The 27,410-nt window shown below is 50.1% G+C and overlaps 1 protein-coding gene across 1 annotated transcript in view; it reads left to right on the top strand.

Moving 5' to 3' along the window:
• Positions 1-27,410, top strand: part of FAM177A1 (family with sequence similarity 177 member A1) — a 52,034-nt gene that overhangs the window by 14,613 nt on the left and 10,011 nt on the right. The window contains exon 3 of the mRNA XM_088470313.1: positions 16,851-16,917. Within this exon, the coding sequence (XP_088326439.1) occupies positions 16,851-16,917 (67 nt within the window). The remainder of the gene's footprint in view (positions 1-16,850; positions 16,918-27,410) is intronic.

Genomic DNA, 27,410 nt, shown 5'->3' with positions numbered 1-27,410 from the left:
CCCACTCCTTTTGGTATTTGTGCTGTACTTGTACTTGCTGTATTGCATTTGTTTTCCCTTATGTACCATGTTTGTTTAGAAAAGTAACAAAATTTAATATAAAACAAATGAAAAGCCGAGACCTGTGGAGTGGAAGATGCCGGGGACCAGGCAACTATGTTGCATCAGGATTTTTGGAGCGATTCTATTGAAACATGTCTCCTGAATCGATCCAAAAATCACGATATGCCAGGCATGAAAATCGTTCTTTTCAAAAGATCGGAGATTGATGCCCATCCCTAGTGTGCATGGTAGTCCTGACATGCAGAATGTAAGCACTCGGCTGTGGCTCAGCCTCCTCTTAGGAGCAGCTCATTTACACAATAAGAACCTGTGGTTGTGTGACTGGTGACGTGACGCTTGGTACCAAATTCCCATTAACTAAAGAAGTTTCACTAGATCAGTGCCAGAGTGCCAGACTCACTTTCCTGTGCCCCAGCGTTGCTATTGCTGCTTCTGTGTGCCTCCCTGTGTTTTAGATTCGACTCTGATCGAGACTACTCCTTCGGTACTTTCTCTGTGGATTTCAGTATTTGACTTCTGCTTGGTATTAGACAACGCTCCTCTTGTACTTCTGCTACAGTTCTGATTCTGACCCATGGCCTTGCTTGACTCTCTTTTTTTTTTTTTTCTTGTATTGATTCAGTTTGCCAGCCTATCACTCTAGGTACCTACTCAAAGAAACCTCAAATTGTGTGTTGGGTGCAGCGAAGCCCAAATTCCCTTGTGGTAAAGGCCAGTGGCATGTTAGACTCCATGCCTCTGTCCTGAGTAGCGCCAGACCTAGCTGCCAGAAAACATACAAATGATTCCTGTGACCGTGACATTTGGAACGCATTAGACCAGAGACTTTCAACTCGAATTCTCAAGTACCTCCAACAAGTCATGTTTTCACGATTTCTGACTGGAATCAAGTGGGATAATTACTGACCAATCAAAAAAAAAAAAAAAAAATAATTAACTCGACTGTGCATGTTTAACCACTTGTGTGGTTGCATGTGATGCGACCGGAGCCAGAAATGCTTCATATGGCAAGATGCATCACATGTGACCACGCCAGCCCGCTCTGTCCCCCGGCTTCTACAGAGGAGATATGTTCTATACAAGCACAGAACAAATCTATTTCTGAAGGGCAGAAAGCACCCTGCCCTCCACCGCGACGCCCCCCTGAGACAGCCTGCGGGTTCTGTCTCCACCCGCGGGTCACAGTGTCCCGCGGGTGGTCAAAACGGTGGCGCAGCGGTCACCGCCAGTGAATGGCGCCTGGCATCCATTCACTGTGACCGCAGCGCTTGGGGGCCGCCCGGCATGTCCGTAAGTGCCGGGCACAGCCCCAGGAGTGATGAAAAGGGGATGCGTCATAAAGACATGCCCCTTTTCTTTGGCCACGCCCCCATTGTGTGCACACGCTTTCGTCGCACGCAGAAGTGCTCTAGCTCCTGCCAGCTGCCAGACCTACAGTGAACACTACCTCCTATTGATATTGCTGGGGATCTTTTGACAGTGGAGGGGAAGGGCTATTGTTGATGGGGGGTGGGAAATAAAATTACAATGGGGGCCTGTGGACAAGGGGTCAGGAGTGGGGGTGTGCAAAACAAGTATTTCTACTTCAGGGTCCATAGGGTATCCACAGGATACCTTGAGGTATAGGTGTGACGTCAGTCGCAGGGCACCAAAGAGTTAAGCTTTCAGCCTCCCAGGATGCACTAGGTCCCCCTCCTATACCCCGCCCCCGGGCCAAGGCACCTCAGTTTAGTTTGGTGCCCGGCCGGAGTCGGGTGCACCTGTTGGAGTGGGGGCTAGAAGAGCCCCTGAAGCTTTTTCTTCATGCAGCTGTGGCTGCACATCTGGATGAACAGCATGGACAGTCAGTCCTGACGTCCATGCTGTCTTCCCTACACCCCGCCGGTACCAGAACGCCGGTACTGATCCGGGGATGCTGGTGGGCGTCTGGGGTCACAGCTAGCGGTGACCCCAGATGCTCCGGACCATGGCCGGATTCAAGGGGGACAGAGGTAAGCAGCGGGGTCCCGCGGTGGGTCCCCGCTGATCACATGGTCCTAAGTCCCCAGGCAGGGGGCTCCCTGGGGACTGGCTGCAGCGTGGAGCCAGGCGACCAACCTGCGCTTCCACTACCCCCTGGGACAGCGGACCGCAGCAGAGCGGTAGCGCTGCGGCGTCCCAGGGGTTAAATGCATGCCAGGGGAGCGCGCCTTCCCTGTCTCACAGCCGGCGCCTCCCCCGCTGCACACAGCCCTCTCTGCACTGTGCTGACTGGTCCTGTGTCAGCGCTCCTCCCCCAGGCCAGCTTCTCTCTGCTCCTCGGCGGCCATCTTCTCTGCAACGCATGGTGAACGCTGCTGGAAGTCTGGAAGGAAGCATCGTGGTCTGGGTCCCCCCGCATACCTCTCCTCCGCTGTGGCTCAGGTCTGTGTATGCAGCGCTGTGTCCTACCAGGCCCTGTGTCTGTGTAGTTGAGTGATCAGCGCTGTTAGTGCAGGAATTGTTATTTCTCTGCATTGTATGTGACTGTGCTAGCGCTGCCTGTAACTTTTCTTCTCTAAACTGTCAGCTTTATTACTGTCCCTGTTCTTTCTGCTAAAGCCCTTGCGGTGCGGTGCTGCAGGGTGGTCTCTCGCCTATTTAATACTTAATTGGTGAGAGAGGTCACATACGTGGTGCCATCATGTCTGAAAGTGATTTTCCCCTCCGGCTACAGTGTACCACGTGCAAAGTACCGTTAGCGGAGGGGGAGGGTAGCGCGGAGGGCCTTTGCCGGCAGTGTTTGTCCATGGCGCGGCCTATTACGGTTACAGCACCGGTACAGGAGCCGCCCTGGGCTTGTTTCGCTCAGGCGTTAACAGCTTTAGTGGGCCAGTTAGCTCCGCAGCCCGCGTTTACTCCGATGGGTTTGTCCCAGCAGTCTGTGGTGTCGTCACCCATGCAGGGGTTCCCACGACAATTGGTGGTACCCCACAGTCTCCCTATTTCCCCGCTCCCGGGTTCTCAGGAGCCAGCGTGGGTTAACTCCCTGACGAGTTCTGTACAGCACTTGTCGGATGTGTTGTAAGGGGAGTCTGTGATGCGGCCTCATAAAAGGCCGGTGGCGTCTCTGTCCGCTCCTTAGGAGGATGACGAAGGGACGTCTGATGATGGGGAGATTCTGGATCCTTACGATCAGGAACCTTTCCATACTAAGGACGCTGATGCTAAGTCCAAAGTATATATTCCTGGACTTATTCGGGCGGTCCGCACAGCCTTGGTGATTGAGGACGAAGTTCCCCCAGCGGCTAAATCTAAGTATGCCTTTTTCAAAGATGTGAAGGGCGATGCCACAGTCTTTCCTCTTTCGGGTCAGTTGGTGGACCATTTAGAGGAGGCGTGGAAACAACCTGGCAAAAGATACCAGCCGCAGAGACGCCTGGCGGTGGCTTATCCGTTCGCGGATAATTATTTTGCTAAGTGTGAATCCCCTCCACAGGTGGATTCTCACGTGACCCGTCTTGTCCGTAGTGCCACATTGCCGATGCCATCCATGTCCTCCCTTAAGGATGCTACGGACCGCAAGGTAGAAATCTGCCTGAAGTCCGCTTATTCCCTTGCAGGGGGGGCAGCACGGCCGGCTATGGCCATTTGCTGGGTTGCCAGAGCGATGGAGCGCTGGGCGGATTCATTAGAGGCTTCTTTTGAATCCGACTGTCCGGCCGAACAGGCGGAGTTGATTGGCAATCTCCGTGATTCGGCCACCTACATCAACGAGGCGGCTCTAGACATTAGTACTCTGGTGTCTAGAATTTCTTCAGCAGCGGTAGCTGCTCGTCGCACCTTGTGGCTGCGATCCTGGAAGGCGGACGCAGATCCAAGAAAGGTCTGGAAGCGTTGCCGTTTACTGGAGAAGTTCTCTTCGGTCCGGATCTGGATAAGATTGTGGACACGCTGGCGGCAGCCAAATCTGCTTGTCTCCCGTCGGCCGCTGCTCCTTCTGGTTCTGGACCATCGTCCTTTCGGTCATCTAGGGCCCAGGGCAGGCCCAAACCACAGTCGTTTCCTCGACAGGCTGGCCCTAAGAAATCGGTCAAGCCCCGGAAACAGGCATGGAGTACCAGACGTCCGGCCCCCAAGCCAGATGACAAGCCTGCGGCCTGACGGTCCGGGTCTCCCCTTGGGGGATCCCAGGGTGGGAGGCCGCCTGCTGCAGTTCTCCCGGTGTTGGTCGTTCACTACGACAGACACTTGGGTTCTGGAGGTGGTCTCTCACGGGTACGCCCTCTCCTTCCGGCACAGACCCTCGGCTCGATTCTTCACCACGGGTCTACCATCAGACCGGAACAAGGCTACGGAGCTGCGGAAGGTATTGCACACTATGCTCCAGGCTGGAGTTATAGTGCCTGTTCCATTCTCCCAGAGGGGCCAGGGTTTCTATTCAAATCTATTTTTGGTACAGAAACCCAATGGGTCATATCGTCCGATTCTCAACCTCAAAGCACTCAACAAGTCTTTGCGGGTCCCGAAGTTTCGGATGGAGACCCTACGGTCCATCATTCTGGCGCTGGAACCTGGGGACTACATGGTGTCATTGGACATACAGGACGCTATGGCGGTCATGGCGGCTTCTCTGCGGCTGCAAGGAGTCCGCATGTTGCCGTACTTGGACGACCTGTTATTGGTGGCAGGATCTCCAGAGCTCCTGTTACACCACTTGGACCTGACCATTGCACTGCTGCAACGGCACGGCTGGCTAATCAACTGGCAGAAGTCCACTCTAATCCCGTCTCGGAGGATTCTGCATCTTGGAGCCTTATTGGACTCGGGACAGCAAAGGATCTTCGTGACGGAGGACAAGATCTCTGCTTTACAGTCAAGGGTGCGCAGTTGTCTGCACAGCCGCCGGGTGTCCTTACACTCGGCGATGAGGTTACTGGGCTCCATGGTGTTGGTGTTCGACATGGTGGAATACGCCCAGTTTCACTCCAGACCTCTGCAGCACCTGATCCTGTCCAAGTGGAACGGGCTGCCTCAGTCTCTGAAGTTCCAGACGATTGTGCTCACCCCGGAGGTTCGCCTGTCCCTTGCGTGGTGGTTAAAGACGACCCACCTCAACAAGGGACGTCCGTTCTGGGTTCCAAATTGGGTCCTGTTGACAACGGACGCCAGTCTTCGGGGCTGGGGAGCAGTTTCGGGTCCACACTTGTTCCAGGGCAGGTGGACACCGACAGAAGCGGAGCTTCCAATAAATATCTTGGAACTCCGTGCGGTCTTCAATGCTCTCCTGCAGGCACAGCGGTTTCTCCAGGGTCACCCGGTGCAGGTCCAGTCGGACAATGCTACCACCGTGGCCTACATAAACAGGCAAGGAGGAACTCGCAGTCGGGCGGCTCTCGTAGAGGTCTCTCGGATCCTGGTTTGGGCGGAGCGCAATCTTCCGGCCATATCAGCGGTCTTCATCCCGGGAGTGCTAAATTGGGAGGCGGACTTTCTAAGTCGCCAGGACGTTCATCCAGGGGAATGGTCCCTGCACCCGGACGTTTTTCAACTACTGGTGGACAGGTGGGGTCTTCCAGAAATCGACCTCATGGCGTCCCGGCACAACAACAAGTTGCCGGTGTACGGGTCTCGCACAAGAGACGAAGGGGCGTCTCTGGTGGATGCTCTGTCCGTCCGGTGGACGTTCAGGTTCGCATACCTGTTCCCTCCGGTCTCCCTTCTTCCACGGGTAATCCGGAAATTCAAACAGGAAGGAGGGACGCTCCTGTTGATAGCTCCCGCGTGGCCCAGACGGCACTGGTTCTCAGACCTTCAGGGTCTGTCCGTGGACAGTCCTCTGCGGTTGCCGCTACGACCGGACCTTCTGTCTCAGGGTCCTTGTCTTCACCCGGACCTGACTCGGCTGTCTTTGGCGGCGTGGCTGTTGAGACGGCCATGCTGAGGTCCTGGGGGTTTTCCAGCTCTGTGGTGCGTACCATGTTACGAGCTCGGAAACCGTCTTCCGCGAGGATATACTATCGCGTGTGGCATACGTTCTTCCAGTGGTGTCGACCGAGAGGTTATGCACCGCGGGAGTTTCGTCTGTCTCGGATTCTCGCCTTCCTGCAAGCGGGACTAGATCATGGGCTTCGCCTTGCTTCTTTGAAGGTACAGGTTTCGGCCCTATCTGTCTGGTTTCACCGTAGGATTGCTACAATCCCGGATGTGCGCACCTTTATGCAAGGTGTTCTCCGTATTCAGCCGCCCTTTGTTCCACCTGTGGCGCCTTGGGATTTGGCTGTGGTCCTGAGGGCTCTCCAAGGACCGCCGTTTGAACCACTGGGCTCAGTGGATATTAAATGGCTAACAGCTAAGACTGTTTTTCTTCTGGCCGTTGCTTCAGCCAGACGTGTTTCTGAGTTAGGGGCTCTTTCTTGTAGACCCCCTTTCTTGGTTTTTCATGGGAACAGGGCAGTGCTCCGCACTCGGCCCGAGTTTCTTCCCAAAGTTGTTTCCCAGTTTCATGTTAACGAGGAAATAGTTGTTCCGGCCTTTAACTCACCGGGTCTTTCCGTGGGTGAGGCCTCTTTGGATGTTGTGCGGGCCTTAAGGACTTATGTTGACCGCACTTCTTTGTTTAGGAATTCGGACGCTTTGTTGTCCTCTATGGCTTCTGTAAAAAGGGTTGGCCTGCTTCAAAGCAAACTTTGGCAGCCTGGATCCGTATGGCTATTTCTGAAGCTTATCTTCATGAAGGCCTACCGGTCCCTCCTTCTCTGAAGGCTCATTCCACTAGGTCTGTGGGTCCTTCGTGGGCAGCTCGACGTGGTGCCTCGGCAGTTCAGATCTGCAAGGCTGCTACGTGGTCTTCTGTCCATACCTTCGTGAGGTATTACAGGTTTGACACCTTCGCCTCTCAGGATGCTTCCTTCGGGCGGCGGATTCTCCTTTCTGCACAGGAGCGTCCCCACCCTTAAAGGATACTGCTTTGGGACATCCCCAAGGTATCCTGTGGATACCCTATGGACCCTGAAGTAGAAAATATGAGATATGGTAAGAACTTACCCTTGTTATCTCTATTTCTACGAAGTCCATAGGGTTCCACAGGACTCCCGCCCTGTCGCACCTGTGCTGCAGATGGGCTTTGCTCTGGTCACCGGTTTTCCGTCTCCCTCTGGTGAGAATGTGATTCTTGTATGTGTCCAGATCTTTGTTCTCTCTCTTCCTTCTCCTCCTCCGGCCTATGGCTTGGTAACTAACTGAGGTGCCTTGGCCCGGGGGCGGGGTATAGGAGGGGGACCTAGTGCATCCTGGGAGGCTGAAAGCTTAACTCTTTGGTGCCCTGCGACTGACGTCACACCTATACCCCAAGGTATCCTGTGGAACCCTATGGACTTCGTAGAAAACAAGAGATATGGTAAGAACTTACCTTTGTTATCTCTGTTTCTACGAAGTCCATAGGGTCCACAGGGTTGACCTTGGGGGTTATAGCTGGAACAGGATCCATGGGCACCACACAGTTAAGCTTTTAGCTCCCAGGATGCACTTGGGTCCTCCTCTATGCCCCGCCCCCGAGCCACAGGCACCCCAGTTGGTAAGCAGCCTAGGCCGGAGGAGAATATGGAACAGAGAGATGGAAGACTGGAACACACAAGAAACCATACTCACAGCAATAGGAGACGGAAAACCGGTGACCAGCCACACAGCCCATTTGAAGCCAGGTGCGTCAGGGCGGGCGCCCTGTGGACCCTATGGACTTCGTAGAAACAGAGATAACAAAGGTAAGTTCTTACCATATCTCTTGTTTTCTACTTCAGGGTCCATAGGGGGTCCACAGGGTTGACCTTGGGGATGTCCCAAAGCAGTACAACTAAGGGCGGGGACGCTCCTGTGCTGAAAGGAGTACCCGGCGCCCAAAGGATGCATCCTGAGAGGCAAAGGTGTCAAACGCATAGAACCTCAAAAACGTTTGAATTGAAGACCAAGTGGCCGCCCTACACAGCTGAACAGCAGAAGCGCCACGTCTAGCAGCCCAAGAGGGACCCACAGAACGAGTGGAATGAGCCTTAACAGAGGCTGGCACAGGTAAGCCCTCCTGTGCATAAGCCTCACAAATAACGGAACGAAGCCAACGGGCTAACGTTTGTTTGTTGGCAGGCCAACCCCTCTTGTGAAAACCAAAGAGGATAAACAAGGAATCAGACTTCCTAACCGAAGCCGTCCGGTCTACATAAATTCTAAGCGCCCGGACCACATCTAAGGAAGTCTCACCAGCTGAAAGATCAGGGGACTGAAAAGCTGGCACAACAAGTTCCTGATTAATATGGAACTTCGAGACCACTTTGGGCAAAAACTCAGGACGAGTGCGGAGCACCGCTCTGTCCTGGTGAAAAATTAGGAAAGGAGGGCGACAGGAAAGCGCCCCCAATTCAGACACCCTCCTGGCCGAAGCAATTGCCAGGAGAAAAACCGTCTTAAATGTCAGCCACTTGAGCTCCACCGCCTCAAGAGGCTCAAACGGAGGACCCTGCAGGACCCGTAGCACCACCGCCAAGTCCCAAGGAGCCACCGGAGGCACAAAGGGAGGCTGGATCCTGATAACACCTTGGAAAAAGGTGTGAACGTCTGGTAGTATTGCAATCCGCCGTTGAAACCACACGGACAAGGCGGACACATGAACCTTCAGAGATGCAAGGCGTAAGCCGAGATCCAATCCTGACTGAAGAAATTCCAAGATCCTAGAAACTCGGAACACCTGAGGATCATAAAGTCTGGACTCACACCACTGAAAGTAAGTGTGCCACACTCTGTGATAAATCCGTGCTGAAGCAGGCTTGCGTGCCCTGAGCATCGTACCAATAACCGAACTGGAGAAGCCCCGAGACCTCAAGACGGCTGTCTCAAGAGCCACGCCGTCAAAGACAGCCGACCCAGATCCGGGTAAAGGCAGGGCCCCTGAGACAACAGGTCCCGACGTTGAGGAAGAAGGTACGGAACGTCGATGGAGAGGCTCCTCAGATCGGAGTACCAAGGACGTCTGGGCCAGGCCGGAGCTACCAGCACGAGCATGCCGCCGTCCTGCTTGAATTTCCGCAGAACCCGAGGAAGCAGGGATATCGGAGGAAACAGATACGCCAGGTGAAACGTCCATGTCAGCGACAGCGCGTCCACCAGACTTGCACCTGCGTCTCTTGTCCTTGACCCGTAAACGGGCAACTTGTGATTGTGACGGGAGGCCATCAAGTCCAGCTCCGGCAGTCCCCACCTGTCCACGAGTAGCTGAAACACCTCTGGGTGAAGCGACCATTCCCCGGGATGCACGTCGTGACGGCTGAGGAAGTCCGCCTCCCAATTGAGGACTCCGGGGATGAAGACCGCCGAGATCACTGGAATGTGACCCTCCGCCCAAGACAGGATACGAGACACCTCCGACATCGCTGCCTGACTGCGAGTTCCGCCTTGGTGATTGATATACGCCACCGTGGTGGCGTTGTCGGACTGCACCTGTACCGCCCTTCCGTGAAGAGCGGGGCCGGACGACTGCAGGGCCTTGTATACTGCCCGCAGTTCCAGGATGTTGATGGGGAGAAGTGCTTCTTCCGCTGACCAACGACCCTGAAGCGACAAAGAGCCGGTCACTGCCCCCCAACCCCGGAGACTGGCATCCGTCGTGAGCAGGACCCAGTCCGGGACCCAAAATGGGCGCCCCTCGACCAGATGAGCTGTCTGAAGCCACCAAGCCAAAGATAGCCGAACGTCCGGAGACAACACCAGCACCTGAGAGCGGATCCGGTGAGGTAACCCGTTCCATTCTGATAGAATCAGCCCCTGCAGGGGCCGGGAATGGAACTGGGCAAATTCCACCATGTCGAATGTCGACACCATGGACCCCAGAACTCTCATAGCCGAATGGACCGACAGGCGGCAACGGCTCAGGCAACTGCGTATCCGCAGCTGTAGTGAGGCGACCTTCTCCGGAGTCAGGAAGATCCTTTGCTGACGCGAATCCAGCAGGGCTCCCAAATGAACCATCCGCTGTGATGGAATCAGGGAGGACTTTTTCCAATTTATCAACCACCCGTGTGCTTGCAGGCAAGCGATCGTCAGGTGGAGATGTTGAAGCAGTACCTCCGGGGAGCTCGCCAGCAACAGGAGGTCGTCCAGGTACGGCAGCAGCCGTACATTCTGGTTCCGAAGATGTGCGGCCATGACCGCCATAATCTTCGTGAACACCCTCGGTGCCGTGGAGAGACCAAAGGGTAGCGCCCGGAACTGATAGTGGTGTTGAAGGATAGCGAACCTCAGATACCGCTGGTGTGAAGATGCTATCGGAACATGGAGGTAGGCGTCCTGGATGTCCAGGGACACCATGTAATCCCCCGGTTCCATCGCCAGAATGATGGAACGTAACGTTTCCATCCTGAACTTGGGAACTCTGAGGAATTTGTTCAGAGACTTCAAGTTGAGGATAGGGCGATGAGAACCATTGGGTTTCTGCACCAGAAACAGAGACGAATAATACCCCGTCCCTCGTTGTGATAGAGGAACGGGAACAATGACCCCTGCTTTCAGCAAGGACTCTATAGCCTCCTGAACCTGTAACGCCTTGGTCTTGTCCTGAGAAGGACTTGTGCAGAAAAACTGGTGGGGTGGTCTGTGCCGAAAAGACAGGGCGTACCCCTGGGAGACCACTTCTCGAACCCAGGCATCCGTGGTGGTATTGTGCCAGCACTGGGCAAATAGAAGAAGTCGGCCTCCCACTCTGAGGTCCCCCAGAGGGAGGCCCGTCCCATCAGGCCGCAGGTTTATCTTCCTGCTTGGAAGAAGGGCGCCGAGCACTCCAGGCTTGCTTCTTGGGTTTAGAGGCCGTCTTACTCGCAGACTGTCTCGGGAAGGACTGACCTTTCGCCTTACCCTGAACCCGAAAGGAACGAAAAGCCGAACTCCGAACCTTAGCAGGCAGTGCCGCCGAAGGGAGGAAGGCCGACTTGGATTTAGCCAGGGTGTCCACTATTTTGTCCAAGTCCGGACCAAATAGTAATTCCCCATTGAAAGGTAAGGCCTCCAGACCTTTCTTTGAATCAGAGTCCGCTCTCCAGGACCGCAACCATAAGGATCGGCGGGCAGACACCGCTGCAGCCGATACCCGCGAGGTCAGCAGACTAGCATCTAAAGAAGCTTCTCCAATGTAAGAAGCGGCGTCCCTCATTTGTCCCAACAACGCCCGCTGGACATCCGGAGCGTCGTCCGGGAAGGTATCTTCCAATGCATTGGCCCACCCCTCAATGGCCTTGGCCACCCAGGAAATGGCCATGGACGGTCGGGCCACCGCCCCGGAGAGGGAGTAAATAGACTTTAAGCAAGTCTCAACTTTCCTGTCCGTGGGATCCTTCAGCGAGGATATCGACGGTAATGGTAAGGTGGCGCCCCGAGTTAAACGGGTGACATGGGAATCCACCGCCGGTGGAGTTTCCCATTTTTTACAATGTGCCTCAGGGAAGGGGTAATTAGAAGCCAACCGCTTCTGAGGAAGGAATCTCTTACTGGGCGCCTGCCAAGCTACCGCCATATGATCCGTCAACTGATCAGACAGGGGAAACACCGCAGAAGCCACCTTAGTTTTTTTGAAACTAGGAAACTTCGACCTAGGAACCGGTGCCTCATCCTCTATAAGAAGAATAGCTCGCACCTCCCTAACTAGTGCTCGCACATTAATGGACGACTTGGTATCCATTTCCTGGACCGAGGCGTCCGAGTCAGTGTCATCAGGGACCTCCCCATCATCTGAGGAACCCTCTGAGTCCGATACCTGAGCAGCCCGTGCCATGAGTGGGCGTTTAGAAATCCTAGAAGGCATGTCAGTCTGCAACATTGACTGAAAAGCCGAGGAAGCGGCCGCCAAATTTTGCACGGAGTTGGAGAGCACATCCACCCATGGTGGAGGCGTCGCCATAGGGGCCTGAAAAGGTACCACAGGCTGCTGCGGCACAGGGGAAGCCTGTATATACATAGGCAACCCCCCAAAGGGACCAACTGATTGAGACCCAGGAGGACTCCGCAATAACTGCGGGACACCCGGGGAATGGGGGATGGTCGGCTGGGGCACCGCCCTAGTAGGGAGAGCAGTCGGGACCGACAGACGGTCCGCAATAGACACCAGCACTTGAGAAAACATCGCCCACGGTGGTTCCTGCGCCAGAGAAGGTCTGGATGGGCCAGGAGCCACCTGGCATCGACTACACAGGCCATCCTGTGACAAATCCTCCCTATCTACTCCTGCAGAACAGCGTCCGCAGGAGGCCAACACCGGAGCCACTGAGCGCTCAACCTCCTCGTCTGACATGACAGAATATATTATATATCTGGCACCAGGGTAGAAGTAAAACGCACTCACCGGTGTGCTGAACAACAGCCCACAATATGGCACTGAGTAGCACACAACTGTATGTGACGGACCTCACAAATACGTGATCTATATAAGTGAGGTCAGTAGAAACGCCCCTCCCCCACACACCTGCAGGGCTTGTAGGAGAAGTAAAGGGATAGGTATAAGCTGACAGTAAGCGGAAAATAAGCACAGACAGGCAGCACTAGCAAAAAGTCACATACCATGCAGGAAGATATACTCACTGCACCTTTACACTACAATCAACCTGCCCAGATTCAGTGTCTGGGAGGGCTATAGTGCTGTGTACGCTGTCCTTAATCAGGGGAGAGGTACACAGGGGACCGGTCCGCGTGCTCCCTGAGATCTGCGCTGCCACTGGGAAAATGGCCGCTGGAGACCTCAGAGGAGGAGTGGCCGAGGAATCTGCAGCTCAGCGACGCCAGACTGCGTGCTGAAAGGCGCGCTGAGCTGAGGGGAGGAGCCGCTGACAGGGAAGGCTTCCTCCCCTGGCTGGCCATTAACCCCAGGGATGCTGGCTTCCCGCTTGCCGGTTATCCCTGGTGGTCTAGTGGTCCCACGGGTTATGGGGGGGGCCCGCCGCCACTGCCAGCAGCCTCCGGTCTGTCCCCCGGACCGGAGGCTAAAGGACTGCATTTAAGGCATTCCGCGCGCCGCCGCTAGCCAGCGACGCGCGGCTTACCTGCATCCCCGGCGACTCCGGCAGCAGTCCTGGGAGGTAGACAGAGTCCGGCTAGTACGGACTCTGTCCTCCCGCCGCGATCCCCAGATCAGTACTGGCGTCGCGGCGCCAGTCGGGGATCAGAGCGGCAGCGTGGGCGTCTGTACAGACAGCCCTTCGCTGCCGTCTGTAGTAAAAATAGATTAAAAATAAATAAAATTTAACTTAAAATAAAAGCTTTTGGGGGCTGCTCCTGCAGCCCCCCTGCGCGGTGACCGACTCCGGCCGGGCACCAGCTTACACTGGGGTGCCTGTGGCTCGGGGGCGGGGTATAGAGGAGGACCCAAGTGCATCCTGGGAGCTAAAAGCTTAACTGTGTGGTGCCCATGGATCCTGTTCCAGCTATAACCCCCAAGGTCAACCCTGTGGACCCCCTATGGACCCTGAAGTAGAAATAGAGATAACAAGGGTAAGTTCTTACCATATCTCATATTTTTATTTTTAAATATATTTGTTAACTTGTCTTTTTTTATTATTTATTTAAGTTTGAGTGCAGTTTTGGCGAAAAAAAATAGTGCTTTTGTTTAAGCACTACTTTATAATTATCTGTAATATAGATTATTCTCTAGGATGTATGCAATTGTAAATCTTAGCGCACACAGGCAGATTCAGTTAAGCACAAGGTCCCTATGTAGCTTGGTGCAATGTGTCTGTGCGGGATGTTACTGGTACGAAACCTTTTTGTATGGAAGTGTGCACAGCAGCTCATCACACAAGTCTCCTAAAGGATCTTGCTCTTTATTGAATCTATCCCTCCGTGATGCGTTATACATTTATATATGTATTTCTATGGTATGACACAGTAGTTAGCATTGCTGTCTGTTTCATGTCCAACACAGATCTCTACTTGAGTGGAGTTTATATATTGTCCCATGACTGTGTGGGATTTGTTTTGGGTGCTCTGGCAATTTCTCATGGTCTATACTGGTATTTTGATTGTCTCCGAGGTAAATTTGGTCCTACTACAACAAAATGGATGACCATGCTTACTGCAAAGACACACGGTAACACGCTGCTTGATTTTGAATGCTGCATTCTGCTCTGAAAAAGGTTGTACCTTACTTTATATTAATGCAAACATTTTTTTGGATGTTTACTGTTACTTGCGTACAGTGGAGATTGACATTTTGGAGTCTTTTTGTGTTTTGCGTTTAATAATCTTACTGCTTTAAATTCTGAACGGAAAAACGCAGATAATTGGTCTCTCTTTAAATCATTTGGTAATTGGTTTCATTATCCTCGTTTTGGTTGATGCATTGACTCATTCACTTTTTGTGTCGTGTCAAGCTCCAGCAATAACTGACCAATTTCCTGTTCGTTACTTAGCAAATGAGAAGGAAATAAACACAATGATATTTCGTTCTATTTTCCCCTTGTTACCTTTGAACAGTTGAACCTCTTCCAAGAATGCATGAATTAATTTGTAGTTTCTGCTTCTTATTTCTTTAAAGAACAGTTTTCGTAAGCACTATCAAATATTAATTTATTTAGGAATGCGGTATACTTTCACATTCTGGCTGTTTTTGTTTGAAATCTGCCCATTCTTAGGGGTCTATGTACTAAAACTTGATGAGAGATAGAATTGTGAGAGAAAAAGTATTAACCAATCAGCTCCTAACTGTCATTTTTCAAACACAGCTTGTAAAATGTAAGTTAGAAGCTGATTGGTTAGTGCTTTATCTCTCACAATTTTATCTCTCTCCCAGCTTTGATACATAAGCCCCTTAATATGGAAAATTGAGTTTTCAAATGTTTTGAACACCTTTTATATTATGTATTAAGCTCTACATAGATTCATAAAAAGTGCAGCACATAAGTACATTTAGATGTGTAGCTTCATTTAAATTTAAAAACAAATATAATGTGAATTTCATATGGAGAGGTTTGTTTAGAATACCACAAAAGGGAAAGGACAATATTGTGAGAGGTGGGCTGTTAAATCCATTGGTAATGGTGGCAGGCCGATATGTGGAATTACTTCTATTTTATTTTCTTTAGCTGCAGTTATCCTATATAATGGAAGCATTTGCTGTGGTAAGGTGCTGAGAGCAGTTGCATAAATAAAGACCTTTAGCAGTTAATTAACATAATCTGCAATAAGATAGCAACATTTTTCATACTGTATAGCAGTAAACATTGTCCTGCCTAATGCTGGGCATACATTATATAATTATCTGGCTGATCCACCGGATATACATGGATCACCCAGATGTATGGCCACGATATCTACCTGCCAGAAATGATGTATGTCAGTCTGACAGGAATTTTATCTGACAGTGTATGCCCAGCATTACCAACACATGCAAACCATTTCATCATATGATTATCACCAGGTGTGTGGCATGCAAGTGTTCTTAATCGAAATATCTTTATTGAACAAATTGTTTTGAAATATAATTGTTCAATTTAGAAAATGTTGATGGCCCAGTACCTGAGATGAGTTGTACAGCTATGTGTATGGGTGGACTGACTGATCATAAATAAGACCACCTATATTTTCAGTGCATGATCAAGTTTGTCTGATTTTAGATGCAGTGATTTTTTTTTTTTAGTGTATTCTTTATTAGTAACCAGCATACTATTAGAAATACAAAGCAACATTGATAACCATGATGGCATAATTAGCCATATTTCTATAAGAAAGCATTTTCAAAAATAAAAAATTGATGGGAATGGCGGCGTAGAAGAATAGGGAATCTCTAAGGCAAAGAGTGGTGTCTGGTAAATTGTGGAAGGAATCCCATATTTGGGGTCATATTAGGGGTAGTTATGTAGTATGCGCAAGTGTCCCGCAGGTGGTAAAAATTGCGCTGCAGCGATCACCGCTGGTGAATAGATATTCAGAGACAGGAGATCTTGGGAGCAGCCTGGCAGGTTCGGAAGTGCCGGGCACGCCCCCAAGAGTGCTGAGAAGGAGGCACGTCTTAAAGACATGCCTCCTTTTCACGTGACCACACCCCTTTCCGACGCATGCAGGAGAGCATTTTTCTAGGTTTGGCGCCGGACCTAGCATGAACACTAGCAACCATTCAGATTCTAGCTATTCAATTTATCTAGCTAAAAGATGCTAGATAAATGTTAAGTAGAATCTGATTGGTTGCTATTGGCAACATCTCCACTTCTAAAAACCTGCGCTTTAGTAAATATACTCCTTAGTGTTTTCTGTAACTATATATAGCTAAATTTAAAAGATTTGTTTGTAATAAGTTCTTACAATTAAAATTATTAGAATGGTTGCACCTGTGGGTGCTTGGACGTCCTCTGAATTGCAGCTGTGTAATTTATAAAAATATATTTAGCATAATAAGTTTAAAATTAAAGTTATTTAGTTTTTATGGAAATAGTTAAAATACAGTTTGAAGTTATTTGATCTATTGGTCCATGAATTATAACTTCACAGGGTATTGTATAGAATTTTTGCTGTATTACAAGATTTTAACTTTTTACCGTCTTTTGTTCATAATTCTAGCTTGTTGTTGTTGTTGTTGTGTGTTTTTTTTTATTTTTTTCTTCAAATATTAAAAAGGCTATTTATATAAAATGTCTGTATATGAATATAATCTTATAGGCTACTTTATTTCCAGAAACCTATGGGAGGGAATGTTGCTTCATGTTTATATTGTGCTATTATCCCTTTTACTAACTCTCACTAGATAATTTTACAATTAAGTATCACTCAGGGACTGAAATGTTTTTTTCGTTTTTTGTGTTTTCCTGCAGTCAAAGCTAACGTGGGGCCCATATCTCTGGTTTTACATGTTGAGAGTTGCAACGTCTACACTTTCAGGTACTGGTTTGTTTTGTTGTTCTTTTTTCTAGTTTTCTTTCTGACTGAGTCTGATTAATGAAATGTGTCGTAATGATTGCCTCGCACAGACAGACCAGATTGAGTAGTTAGTGCCTCCATATCACTGTTTTTCCAGAGACAAACTATTCAACAGGATAGAAAATGGTTTGTAAACTCACAAGTAGTCAATTTCTACAGTCTAATCTGTGAGCAACTGGATGTATGCAGCTTGGTCCTTGATGTGTGTGTGGTCAAGTTGGTCACAGGTCTGATCATTCTGCAATCATTTCAAATGAATGAGTCTGTTTGTGCGTGGTAAGCATTGTACCTTTCAACTAACTCTTCTTGGGGCAGATTCAATTAGCTGTGGTGTTTATTGTGTGGGTAAAGCTCCGTGTTTAATGCCTAGAGCTATTAAATTATTATTAATTTTCCCCGCGTAGTAAACCCGCGGCTAACATGCGTTAACCCATCTGAGTTATGTGTCTGGAATCTATGGGTTATCCCATATGTTAAGCCCCAGAGGGTACGCTGATTTTGTCTCACAGCGCCTGAGGCTGCAAGGAAAAATCCACATTAAGTGCACCACCTGGGGCTTAACGCACGGGGTATCATTGAATAGCTCAGGGGAGAGCAATTAGCCATGGGTAAACCTTGCTGCTACTTAAATATGGCCCCTAGATTAATGCTGCTGCTAAACATAATTGATTAAATGTATTGATATAAAATATCTTGACATGCCAAACATATATTTAGCATGTTTTGTTATTTTGTAATAGTAAGGGAAGAGTTCGCCTGATATGTCAGTATGCCCGGCACACTAACATTATTACATCTGGTGCTAATAAGCAGCTCGTAGATGCGGATGTGTATTTGTGTGAATGGACACTTCATGCTGTTCTCACTGGACTTTGGATCTCAGGACCCTTCTGCTGTCAAATATCAATGTAAGAAAAAACATCCTCAGAGTTACAACACCTCTGGCCTGCTGTAACTCTACTGTGGCCATTTGGCAAGTTTAGTATTGGGTGGTGTGTACTGAAATAATGGATGTTAAGGTAACATTAAAGCCTGGCACTTGCATGTGATGCACTATTATCCAGATCTGAGGCCTCTGGTGGTGGTACCCCCACCAATCATCATCATAGAGCTAATTGTGTCGGTAGCCCACCTCTACGTATCTGTTCCCTGGGGTGGGCAAAACATTGACAACACATCTGCCTGTTGATTAAAGATCTAGAAGATCAGCTTCTATCAGTTATCTTACACATTCTAGAAAATAATATCAGGAATGTGATTGGTTGGTATGGAGAACACCTTGTTGGAAGGTTTGATAAATCTGACAGGTTTGATAAAATTTGCTAAGTAGTTATGGCTGAACAGTGATGGACAGTTATGCTGGCTACACACTGAGTGATGTGTACCCAGCCGATATGTCAGGCTGACATATCGGATCCTGGGTACCCATTAGAACGATGTAATGAACGACGGAACAATCAATCATTCCGTCCTTCATTACACTGCAGGGCGCCACATGCGATATCGTCAGGTTTGATGTGCAGCACGCCAAGCCTAGCGATGACTCATGCAAGCGCGGATGTCGTGCATACACACTGCACGATTTCTTGCTCCGATTTGGCCAAATCGGAGAGACGTCGCTCCAGTGTGTTCCTAGCTTTAGATGCAATAGGGTGCTAGCTCATCCATGGTAAGAGAGAGTCAGGATTTAGTGTTAACTTGATGAACTTTTAAATTAAGCATATAGGAATGTCTCTCTCCCTCCCTCTCTCCCTCCCTCTCTCCCTCCCTCTCTCCCTCCCTCTCTCCCTCCCTCTCTCCCTCCCTCTCTCCCTCCCTCTCTCCCTCCCTCTCTCCCTCCCTCTCTCCCTCCCTCTCTCCCTCCCTCTCTCCCTCCCTCTCTCCCTCCCTCTCTCTCTCCCTCTCTCCCTCCCTCCCTCCTGTTTTCCGATATACTTGAGCACAGTTGAAAGCAGCGATTTCTCTCAATGTTAATGTACTGAACACAAAATGAGTTTGTTGCAGAAATTGTATGTGACAAGAGTGCAGGTTTCAGAGATCGACGCTAATGCCGCAATTTGTACGCAGCGACTGTGCGAAAAATTTCAAATGTTGCAGCCACCGAGATTTGTATTGTGGCGCCTATTGACTGCCTTGCAAATGCAAGCGATTGGGTACAAAGGCTCAGCATTGGTTGCAGGTCAGTTGATCATTAAATCTGGCTTTTGAGTAACCCTATGTTCCTGCAGAATGGCAGCAGGAACTGGGATGTCATGAGCCATTTTTATGGTGTACAGGATTGCAGATGCCGGCTGAGACACGCCCTGAAAATGCCCCCCCTTCCCCCCCCTGTTGCAGCTCACAAACAGTCCCTGACTGTCAAACACTTTGAGAATAAACCCTCTCTGCGAGCGACAACAGTAGTGTAAACTTAATGCATGCACAGTGGGACTCAGACCTATGCGCACATCAGATAATCTCTCATCTGCGCAAACATGACGTTGCATCCAACTCTGTATCAGGCCCAGAGACGCAAACCTGGGGGAAATACCAATACAAGACAACGGTTTAATCCTTCTTGTGTTTTCCTTATGGTTTTCATGTGCAGAACAACCTGATGAAGACTTTCTACTTCAGGGTCCATAGGGTATCCACAGGATACCTTGGGGGGGGGGGGGGGGGGTATAGGAGTGACGTCAGTCATCGGGCACCATAGAGTTAAGCTTTCAGCCTCCCAGGATGCACTAGGGTCCCCCTCCTATACCCCGCCCCCGAGCCAAGGCATCTCAGTTTAGTTTAGTGCCCGGCCGGAGTCGGGTGCACCTGTTGGAGTGGGGGCTAAGAAGAGCCCCTGAAGTTTTCTGCATGCAGCTGTGGCTGCACATCTGGATGTACAGCATGGACAGTCAGTCCTGACGTCCATGCTGTCTTCCCTACACCCCCGCCGGTACCAGAACGCCGGTACCGATCCGGGGATGCTGGTGAGCATCTGGGGTCACTGCTAGCGGTGACCCCAGATGTTCCGGACCATGGCCGGAATCAAGGGGGACAGCAAGGTAAGCAGCGGGGTCCCGCTGTTACATGGTCCAGAGTCCCCAGGCAGGGGGCTCCCTGGGGACTGGCTGCAGCGTGGAGCCAGGTATATAACCTGCGCTTCCACTACCCCCCTGGGACAGCGGACCGCAGCAGAGCGGTAGCGCTGCGGCGTCCCGGGGGTTAAATGCATGCCAGGGGAGCGCGCCTTCCCTGTCTCACAGCCGGCGCCTCCCCCGCTGCACACAGCCCTCTCTGCACACTGCCGACTGGCCCTGTGGCAGCGCTCCTCCCCCAGGCCAGCCTCCTCTAAGCTCCTCGGCGGCCATCTTAACGCATGGTGAACGCTGCTGGAAGCCTGGATTCAGAGGCATCGTGGTCTGGGTCCCCCCGCATACCTCTCCTCCGATTTGGTCCAGGTCTGTGTATGCAGCGCTGTGTCCTACCAGACTCTGTGTAGTTGATTTATCAGCGCTGGTTAGTGCAGGAATTGAGTTTCTTTGCATTGTATGTGACTGTGCTAGCGCTGCTGCCTGTAGTTTCCATTTCTGACTGTCAGCTTTATTACTGTCCCTGTTCTTTCTGCTAAAGCCCTTGTGGTGCGGTGCTGCAGGGTGGTCTCTCGCCTTTTCAAAACAATTGGTGAGAGGGGTCACATACTTTGTACCATCATGTCTGAAAGTGGCTTTCCTCTCCGGCTACAGTGTACTACATGCAAAGTACCTTTAGCGGAGGGGGAGGGTAGCGCGGAGGGCCTCTTCCGGCAGTGTTTGTCAATGGCGCGGCCTATTACGGTTACAGCACCGGTACAGGAGCCGCCCTGGGCTTGTTTCGCTCAGGCGCTTACAACCTTAGTGGGCCAGTTAGCTCCGCAGCCCGCGTTTACGCAGATGGGTTTGTCCCAGCAATCAGTGGTGTCATCACCCATGCAGGGTTTCCCAAGACAATTGGTGGTACCCCGCAGTCTCCCTATTTCCCCTCTCCCGGTTTCTCAGGAGCCGGCGTGGGTTAACTCCCTGACGAGTTCTGTACAGCACTTGTCGGACGTGTTGCAGGGGGAGGCTGTGATGCGGCCACATAAACGGCCGGTGGCGTCTCTGTCGGCTCCATATGAGGATGACGAAGGGATGTCTGATGATGGGGAGATTCTGGATCCTTACGATCAGGAACCTCTCCATACTAAGGACGCAGACGCTAGGTCCAAGGTGTATATTCCTGGACTTATTCGGGCAGTCCGCACAACCTTGGTGATTGAGGACGAAGTTCCCCCAGCGGCTAAATCCAAGTATGCCTTTTTTAAGGATGTGAAGGGTGACGCCGCAGTCTTTCCTCTTTCGGGTCAGTTGGTGGACCATTTAGAGGAGGCGTGGAAACAGCCTGGCAAGCGATACCAACCGCAGAGGCGCCTGGCGGTGGCTTATCCGTTCGCGGATATTTATTTTGCTAAGTGGGAATCCCCTCCACAGGTGGATTCTCATGTGACACGTCTTGTCCGTAGTGCCACATTGCCAATGCCATCCATGTCCTCCCTTAAGGATGCTACGGACTGCAAGGTGGAGATCTGCCTGAAGTCCGCTTATTCCCTTGCGGGGGGGGGGGGGCAGCGCGGTCGGCTATGGCCATTTGCTGGGTTGCCAGAGCTATGGAGCATTGGGCGGATTCGTTGGAGGCGTCCTTCGATTCCGGCTGAACAGGCGGAGTTGATTGGTAATCTCCGTGATTCGGCCACTTATATCAACGAGGCGGCCTTAGACATTAGTACCCTGGTGTCTCGAATTTCTTCAGCAGTGGTGGCTGCTTGTCGCACCTTGTGGTTGCGATCATGGAAGGCGGACGCTGATTCCAAAAAGGGTTTGGAGGCGTTGCCCTTTAACGGAGAAGTTCTCTTCGGTCCAGATCTGGACAAGATTGTGGCCACGCTGGCGGCAGCCAAATCGGCATGTCGGCCGCTGTTCCTTCTGGTTCAGGACCATCGTCCATTCGGTCTTATAGGGCCCAGGGCAGGCCCAAACCACAGTCTTTTCCCCGACAGGCGGTCCCAAGAAATCGGCCAAGCCCCGGAAGCAGGCATGGAGTACCAAAAGTGCCGAAGTTTCGGATGGAGACCCTACGGTCCATCATTCTGGCGCTGGAACCTGGTGTCATTGGACATACAGGACGCTTACCTGCATGTCTCTATTCTTTTGCGCCATCAACAGTTCCTCAGGTTTGCAATCCGCAGCGACCACTTTCAGTTTCGGACGTTGCCTTTTGGCCTGGCGACAGCACCGCGTGTGTTCACCAAGGTGATGGCGGTCATGGCGGCTTCTCTGCGGCTGCAGGGAGTCCGCATGTTGCCGTACTTGGACGACCTTTTATTAGTGGCAGGATCTCCGGAGCTCCTTCTGTGCCACTTGGACCTGACCATTGCGCTACTGCAACGGCACGGCTGGTTAATAAACTGGCAGAAGTCCACTCTAATCCCGTCTCGGCGGATTCTGCACCTCGGAGCCTTATTTGACTCGGGACAGCAAAGGATCTTTGTGACGGGGGAAAAGATCTCTGCTTTACAGTCGAGGGTGCGCAGTTGTCTGCACAGCCGCCGGGTGTCTCTACACTCGGCGATGAGGTTACTGGGCTCCATGGTGTCGGTGTTCGACATGGTGGAATATGCCCAGTTTCACTCCAGACCTCTGCAGCACCTGATCCTGTCCAAGTGGAACGGGCTGCCTCAGTCTCTAAAGTCCCAGACGATAGTGCTCACCCCGGAGGTTCGCCTGTCCCTTGCCTGGTGGTTGCAGACGACCCATCTCAGCAAGGAACGTTCGTTCTGGGTACCAAATTGGGTCCTGTTGACAACGGACGCCAGTCTTCGGGGCTGGGGAGCAGTTTCGGGTCCACACTTGTTCCAGGGCAGGTGGACTCCGACAGAAGCGGAGCTTCCAATAAATATCTTGGAACTCCGTGCGGTCTTCAGTGCTCTCCAGCAGGCACATCGGGTTCTCCAGGGTCGCCCAGTGCAGGTCCAGTCAGACAACGCTACCACCGTGGCCTACATAAACCGGCAAGGAGGAACCCGAAGTCGGGCGGCTCTCGTAGAGGTGTCTCGGATCCTGGTATGGGCGGAGCGCAATCTTCCGGCCATATCAGCTGTCTTCATCTCGGGAGTGCTAAATTGGGAGGCGGACTTTCTAAGTCGCCAGGACGTTCATCCGGGGGAATGGTCCCTGCACCCGGACGTTTTTCAACTGCTGGTGGACAGATGGGGGTCTTCCAGAGATCGACCTCATGGCGTCCCGGCACAACAACAAGTTGCCGGTGTACGGGTCTCGCACAAGAGACGAAGAGGCGTCTCTGGTGGATGCTCTGTCCGTCCGGTGGACGTTCCGGTTCGCTCACCTGTTTCCTCCGGTTTCCCTTCTTCCACGGGTAATCCGGAAATTCAAACAGGAAGGAGGGACGCTCCTGTTGATAGCTCCCGCGTGGCCCAGACAGCACTGGTTCTCAGACCTTCAGGGTCTGTCCGTGGACAGTCCTCTGCGGTTGCCGCTGCGACCGGACCTTCTGTCGCAGGGTCCTTGTCTTCACCCGGACCTGACTCGGCTGTCTTTGACGGCGTGGCTGTTGAGACAGCCATGTTGAGGTCCAGGGGGTTTTCCAGCTCTGTAGTGCGTACCATGTTACGAGCTCGGAAACCGTCTTCCGCGAGGATATACCATCGCGTGTGGCATACGTTCTTCCAGTGGTGTCGACCGAGAGGTTATGCACCACGGGAGTTTCGTCTGTGTCGGATACTCGTCTTCCTACAAGCGTGACTAGATCATGGGCTTCGCCTTGCTTCTTTGAAGGTACAGGTTTCGGCCCTGTCTGTCTGGTTTCACCGTAGGATTGCTACAATCCCGGATGTGCGCACCTTTATGCAAGGTGTTCTCCGCATTCAGCCGCCCTTTGTTCCACCTGTGGCGCCTTGGGATTTGGCTGTGGTCCTGAGGGCTCTCCAGGGACCGCCGTTTGAACCACTGGGCTCTGTGGATCTTAAATGGCTAACAGCTAAGACTGTTTTCCTTCTGGCCATAGCTTCGGCCAGACGTGTTTCTGATTTAGGGGCTCTTTCTTGTAGACCCCCTTTCTTGATTTTTCATGGGAACAGGGCAGTGCTCCGCACTCGGCCTGAATTTCTTCCCAAAGTTGTTTCCCAGTTTCATGTCAACGAGGAAATAGTTGTTCCGGCCTTTAACTCACCTGGCCTTTCAGTGAGTGAGGCCACTTTGGATGTTGTGCGGGCCTTAAGGACTTATGTTGACCGCACTTCTTCGTTTAGGAAGTCGGACGCCTTGTTTGTCCTCTCTGGCTTCCGTAAAAAGGGTTGGCCTGCTTCAAAGCAAACTTTGGCAGCCTGGATCCGTATGGCTATTTCTGAAGCTTATCTTCATGAAGGTCTGCTGGTTCCTCCTTCTTTGAAGGCTCATTCCACTGGGTCTGTGGGTCCTTCGTGGGCAGCTCGACGTGGTGCCTCTGCAGTCCAGATCTGCAAGGCTGCTACGTGGTCCTCTGTCCATACCTTCGTGAGGTATTACAGGTTTGACACCTTCGCCTCTCAGAATGCTTCCTTCGTGCGGCGGATTCTCCTTTCAGCACAGGAGCGTCCCCACCCTTAAAGGATACTGCTTTGGGACATCCCCAAGGTATCCTGTGGATACCCTATGGACCCTGAAGTAGAAAATATGAGATATGGTAAGAACTTACCCTTGTTATCTCTATTTCTACAAAGTCGATAGGGTTCCACAGGACTCCCGCCCTGTCGCACCTGTGCTGCAGATGGGCTTTGTTCTGGTCACCGGTTTTTCCGTCTCCCTCTGGTGAGAGTGTGATTCTTGTGTGTATCCAGATCTTCTATCTCTCTCTTCCTTCTCCTCCTCCGGCCTATGGCTTGGTAACTAACTGAGGTGCCTTGGCTCGGGGGCGGGGTATAGGAGGGGGACCCTAGTGCATCCTGGGAGGCTGAAAGCTTAACTCTATGGTGCCCGATGACTGACGTCACACCTATACCCCCCCCAAGGTATCCTGTGGAACCCTATGGACTTCGTAGAAATAGAGATAGCAAAGGTAAGTTCTTACCATATCTCATATTTTTATACATTAATGGACCTAAAACAGCTATTACTATTACTCCATAGCCTTACAAATTGGTCAGTCCATATTAAATGATCCAGAATTAAATTAATTGGTTGCTTTACCATTTTTTTAATCTAAAATGCTTCTTTTGTATTAATTTTCCTTTAACATTAAAAACTGAACAAATAAACTGAATAAATACAATCCAAAAATAGAATTTTTTTATTTCAGTAGGAAGGAATACAATTTGTGAGCTGTAATTTTTTGTGGGAATAGCTATATACTTAAAGATTTGACAAACAAATTTTGATTTATCTATCTTGTCTACTTTTTTTTTATTAGAGCACTTTAAAATTGCTTGTTTTTCACATAACTAAATATCTCTGGTGGGGGACCTGATAAAAATTTTAAATTGTTGCGGATCAACAGCTGCTATGAAACACTGATGCCTCATTACCTTCTGTATTCCTGGTGAACTATAACATGTCCAAATTTAGGTCTATAATCTTCTTTTTTATTGTCTCTTGTATTACCTACTATAGTTGTGTTTTATATCGCAGTGTTTTCACCATATTTGTTCAGTTTTTAATGTATAGGAAAATCAATACAAAAGAAGCATTTTAGGAAGACCTAAAGCCAAAACAGCCCCATATATTATAATCTATACTTATAATAAAGTTGTAATGGTTGTGTCTGTACATAGAATTTTTGGGGGGAGAAATGTACTTCTTGGGGCTGTGTATGAACTATGGAGAAAATTTTTTTATTTTTGAATTTCTGTTTGTCTGTTCATTCCGGCATCACGCAAAACTACTGGATGAACTTGGATTCTGTTTTTAATATTGTATAGCTTAGTCATCCAGAAATAAACTGAGGTATGCATTATCTCAATGTGACATCAGGGAGAGGAGCAATAAAGGAAAAGCCAGATGCTTGACACTCGGCGCATGTTATATATGTATGCATATAGAAATGCATCTATTTAGCAGGAAAATCCAACTATATATTAAGCACTAATTAGGCAGCTTATCTTGACTCATGAAATTGCAGTATACCTGTCAATCCAGTAGATGGCGCACCAAGACAAATACTACATATTAAATATACATCACAATATTAGATGCCACTACTGTCTTTGTAAAACTAGTTCTGCTGAGCAATAACAGACATCCACGCGAGCGAAACTGCGTGAAAGTGCTAGTGTGTGCCTCTCCCTCTCCCAGAGTTCCGCTCTCACGTCCCAATGTCAGTGTAAATACTGGGATGCTCCTTAATGGAAAATTCCAAATATACATAGACCAGGTAGTTACATCAATGATATCAAATAAAGGCGCTCAGCAGACTTGTCACATAACAGTTCACCTATTTTTAATTCATCTTATCATAAATAGTCGCAGTTAAGTATAATTTCGATGTTTCGGACCTCTAAATAGGCCATTTTCAAGAATTGCGAACGTGTAAGTATTCACAGCATCAAAAACAAAAGTCATCAGCAGAACGGCAGCTATATATATATAATAGTGTGGTATATTGAGAGAGATAAAACCAACATGGTTGGACCCACTAGATTAGGGTTGGGCAATAAGCGGCCCCTAGATGTTGTAAAACTACACATCCCAGCATGCCCTGCCACAGTTTTGCTATTTGGCAATGCTAAAAATGTTGCAATTCATGCTGTGAGTTGTAGTTCAACAACAGCTGGAGGGACACCTATTGCCCATCCCTGAACTGGATCATAGATTGTAAGCTTGCGAGCAGGGCCTTCCTACCTATATATATATGTCTGTTATTACCTAGTTTTGTTCTATTAATGCTTACAATTGTAAAGCGCAACGGAATATGCTGCGCTATATAAGAAACTGTTAATAAATAAATAAATAATGCATGGTCTTATTTTTTTTTTATTTCCCAAAGACCACACACCTCAGGCCTGGTTTACTTCCTAATATCACTCCACATGTGTAAACAATAATATCTCTCGGAGGCAGAGAGACACTGCTCACAGAAAAGCAGCACATCAATGCCTCACAGACAGGTCATGCTGTAAAGAGTAGGTTCCCCATTAATATAATTTAGAGAACGGTCACATATCTGCCTTTTTGACAAAACAGTAATTAAGAACCACCAGCTGGTCTGTTTAAAAATAGTTATTTGTCTTGTATCACACACTCACAAATTCCACCATTAAGTTTTATTTTCAAGTATTAAGCACTCTTACTCAGGGAGACCTTCAGTTTCTCTCTACCTTATTACAGCTGAATTCACACAACTAAAGCTGGGTACACACTAGGACGACGGATAGGACGTCCAGCCTATCCGCTGTTCTATCTGACGATTGGCAAGTGTGT

This window comes from Taudactylus pleione, unplaced genomic scaffold (genome assembly GCF_031769625.1).
Source record: "Taudactylus pleione unplaced genomic scaffold, aTauple2 ptg000096l, whole genome shotgun sequence".
Lineage (NCBI taxonomy): Eukaryota > Metazoa > Chordata > Amphibia > Anura > Myobatrachidae > Taudactylus > Taudactylus pleione.
Note: the sequence above shows the minus strand (reverse complement) of the source record. Positions and strands in the feature narration are given on the sequence as shown.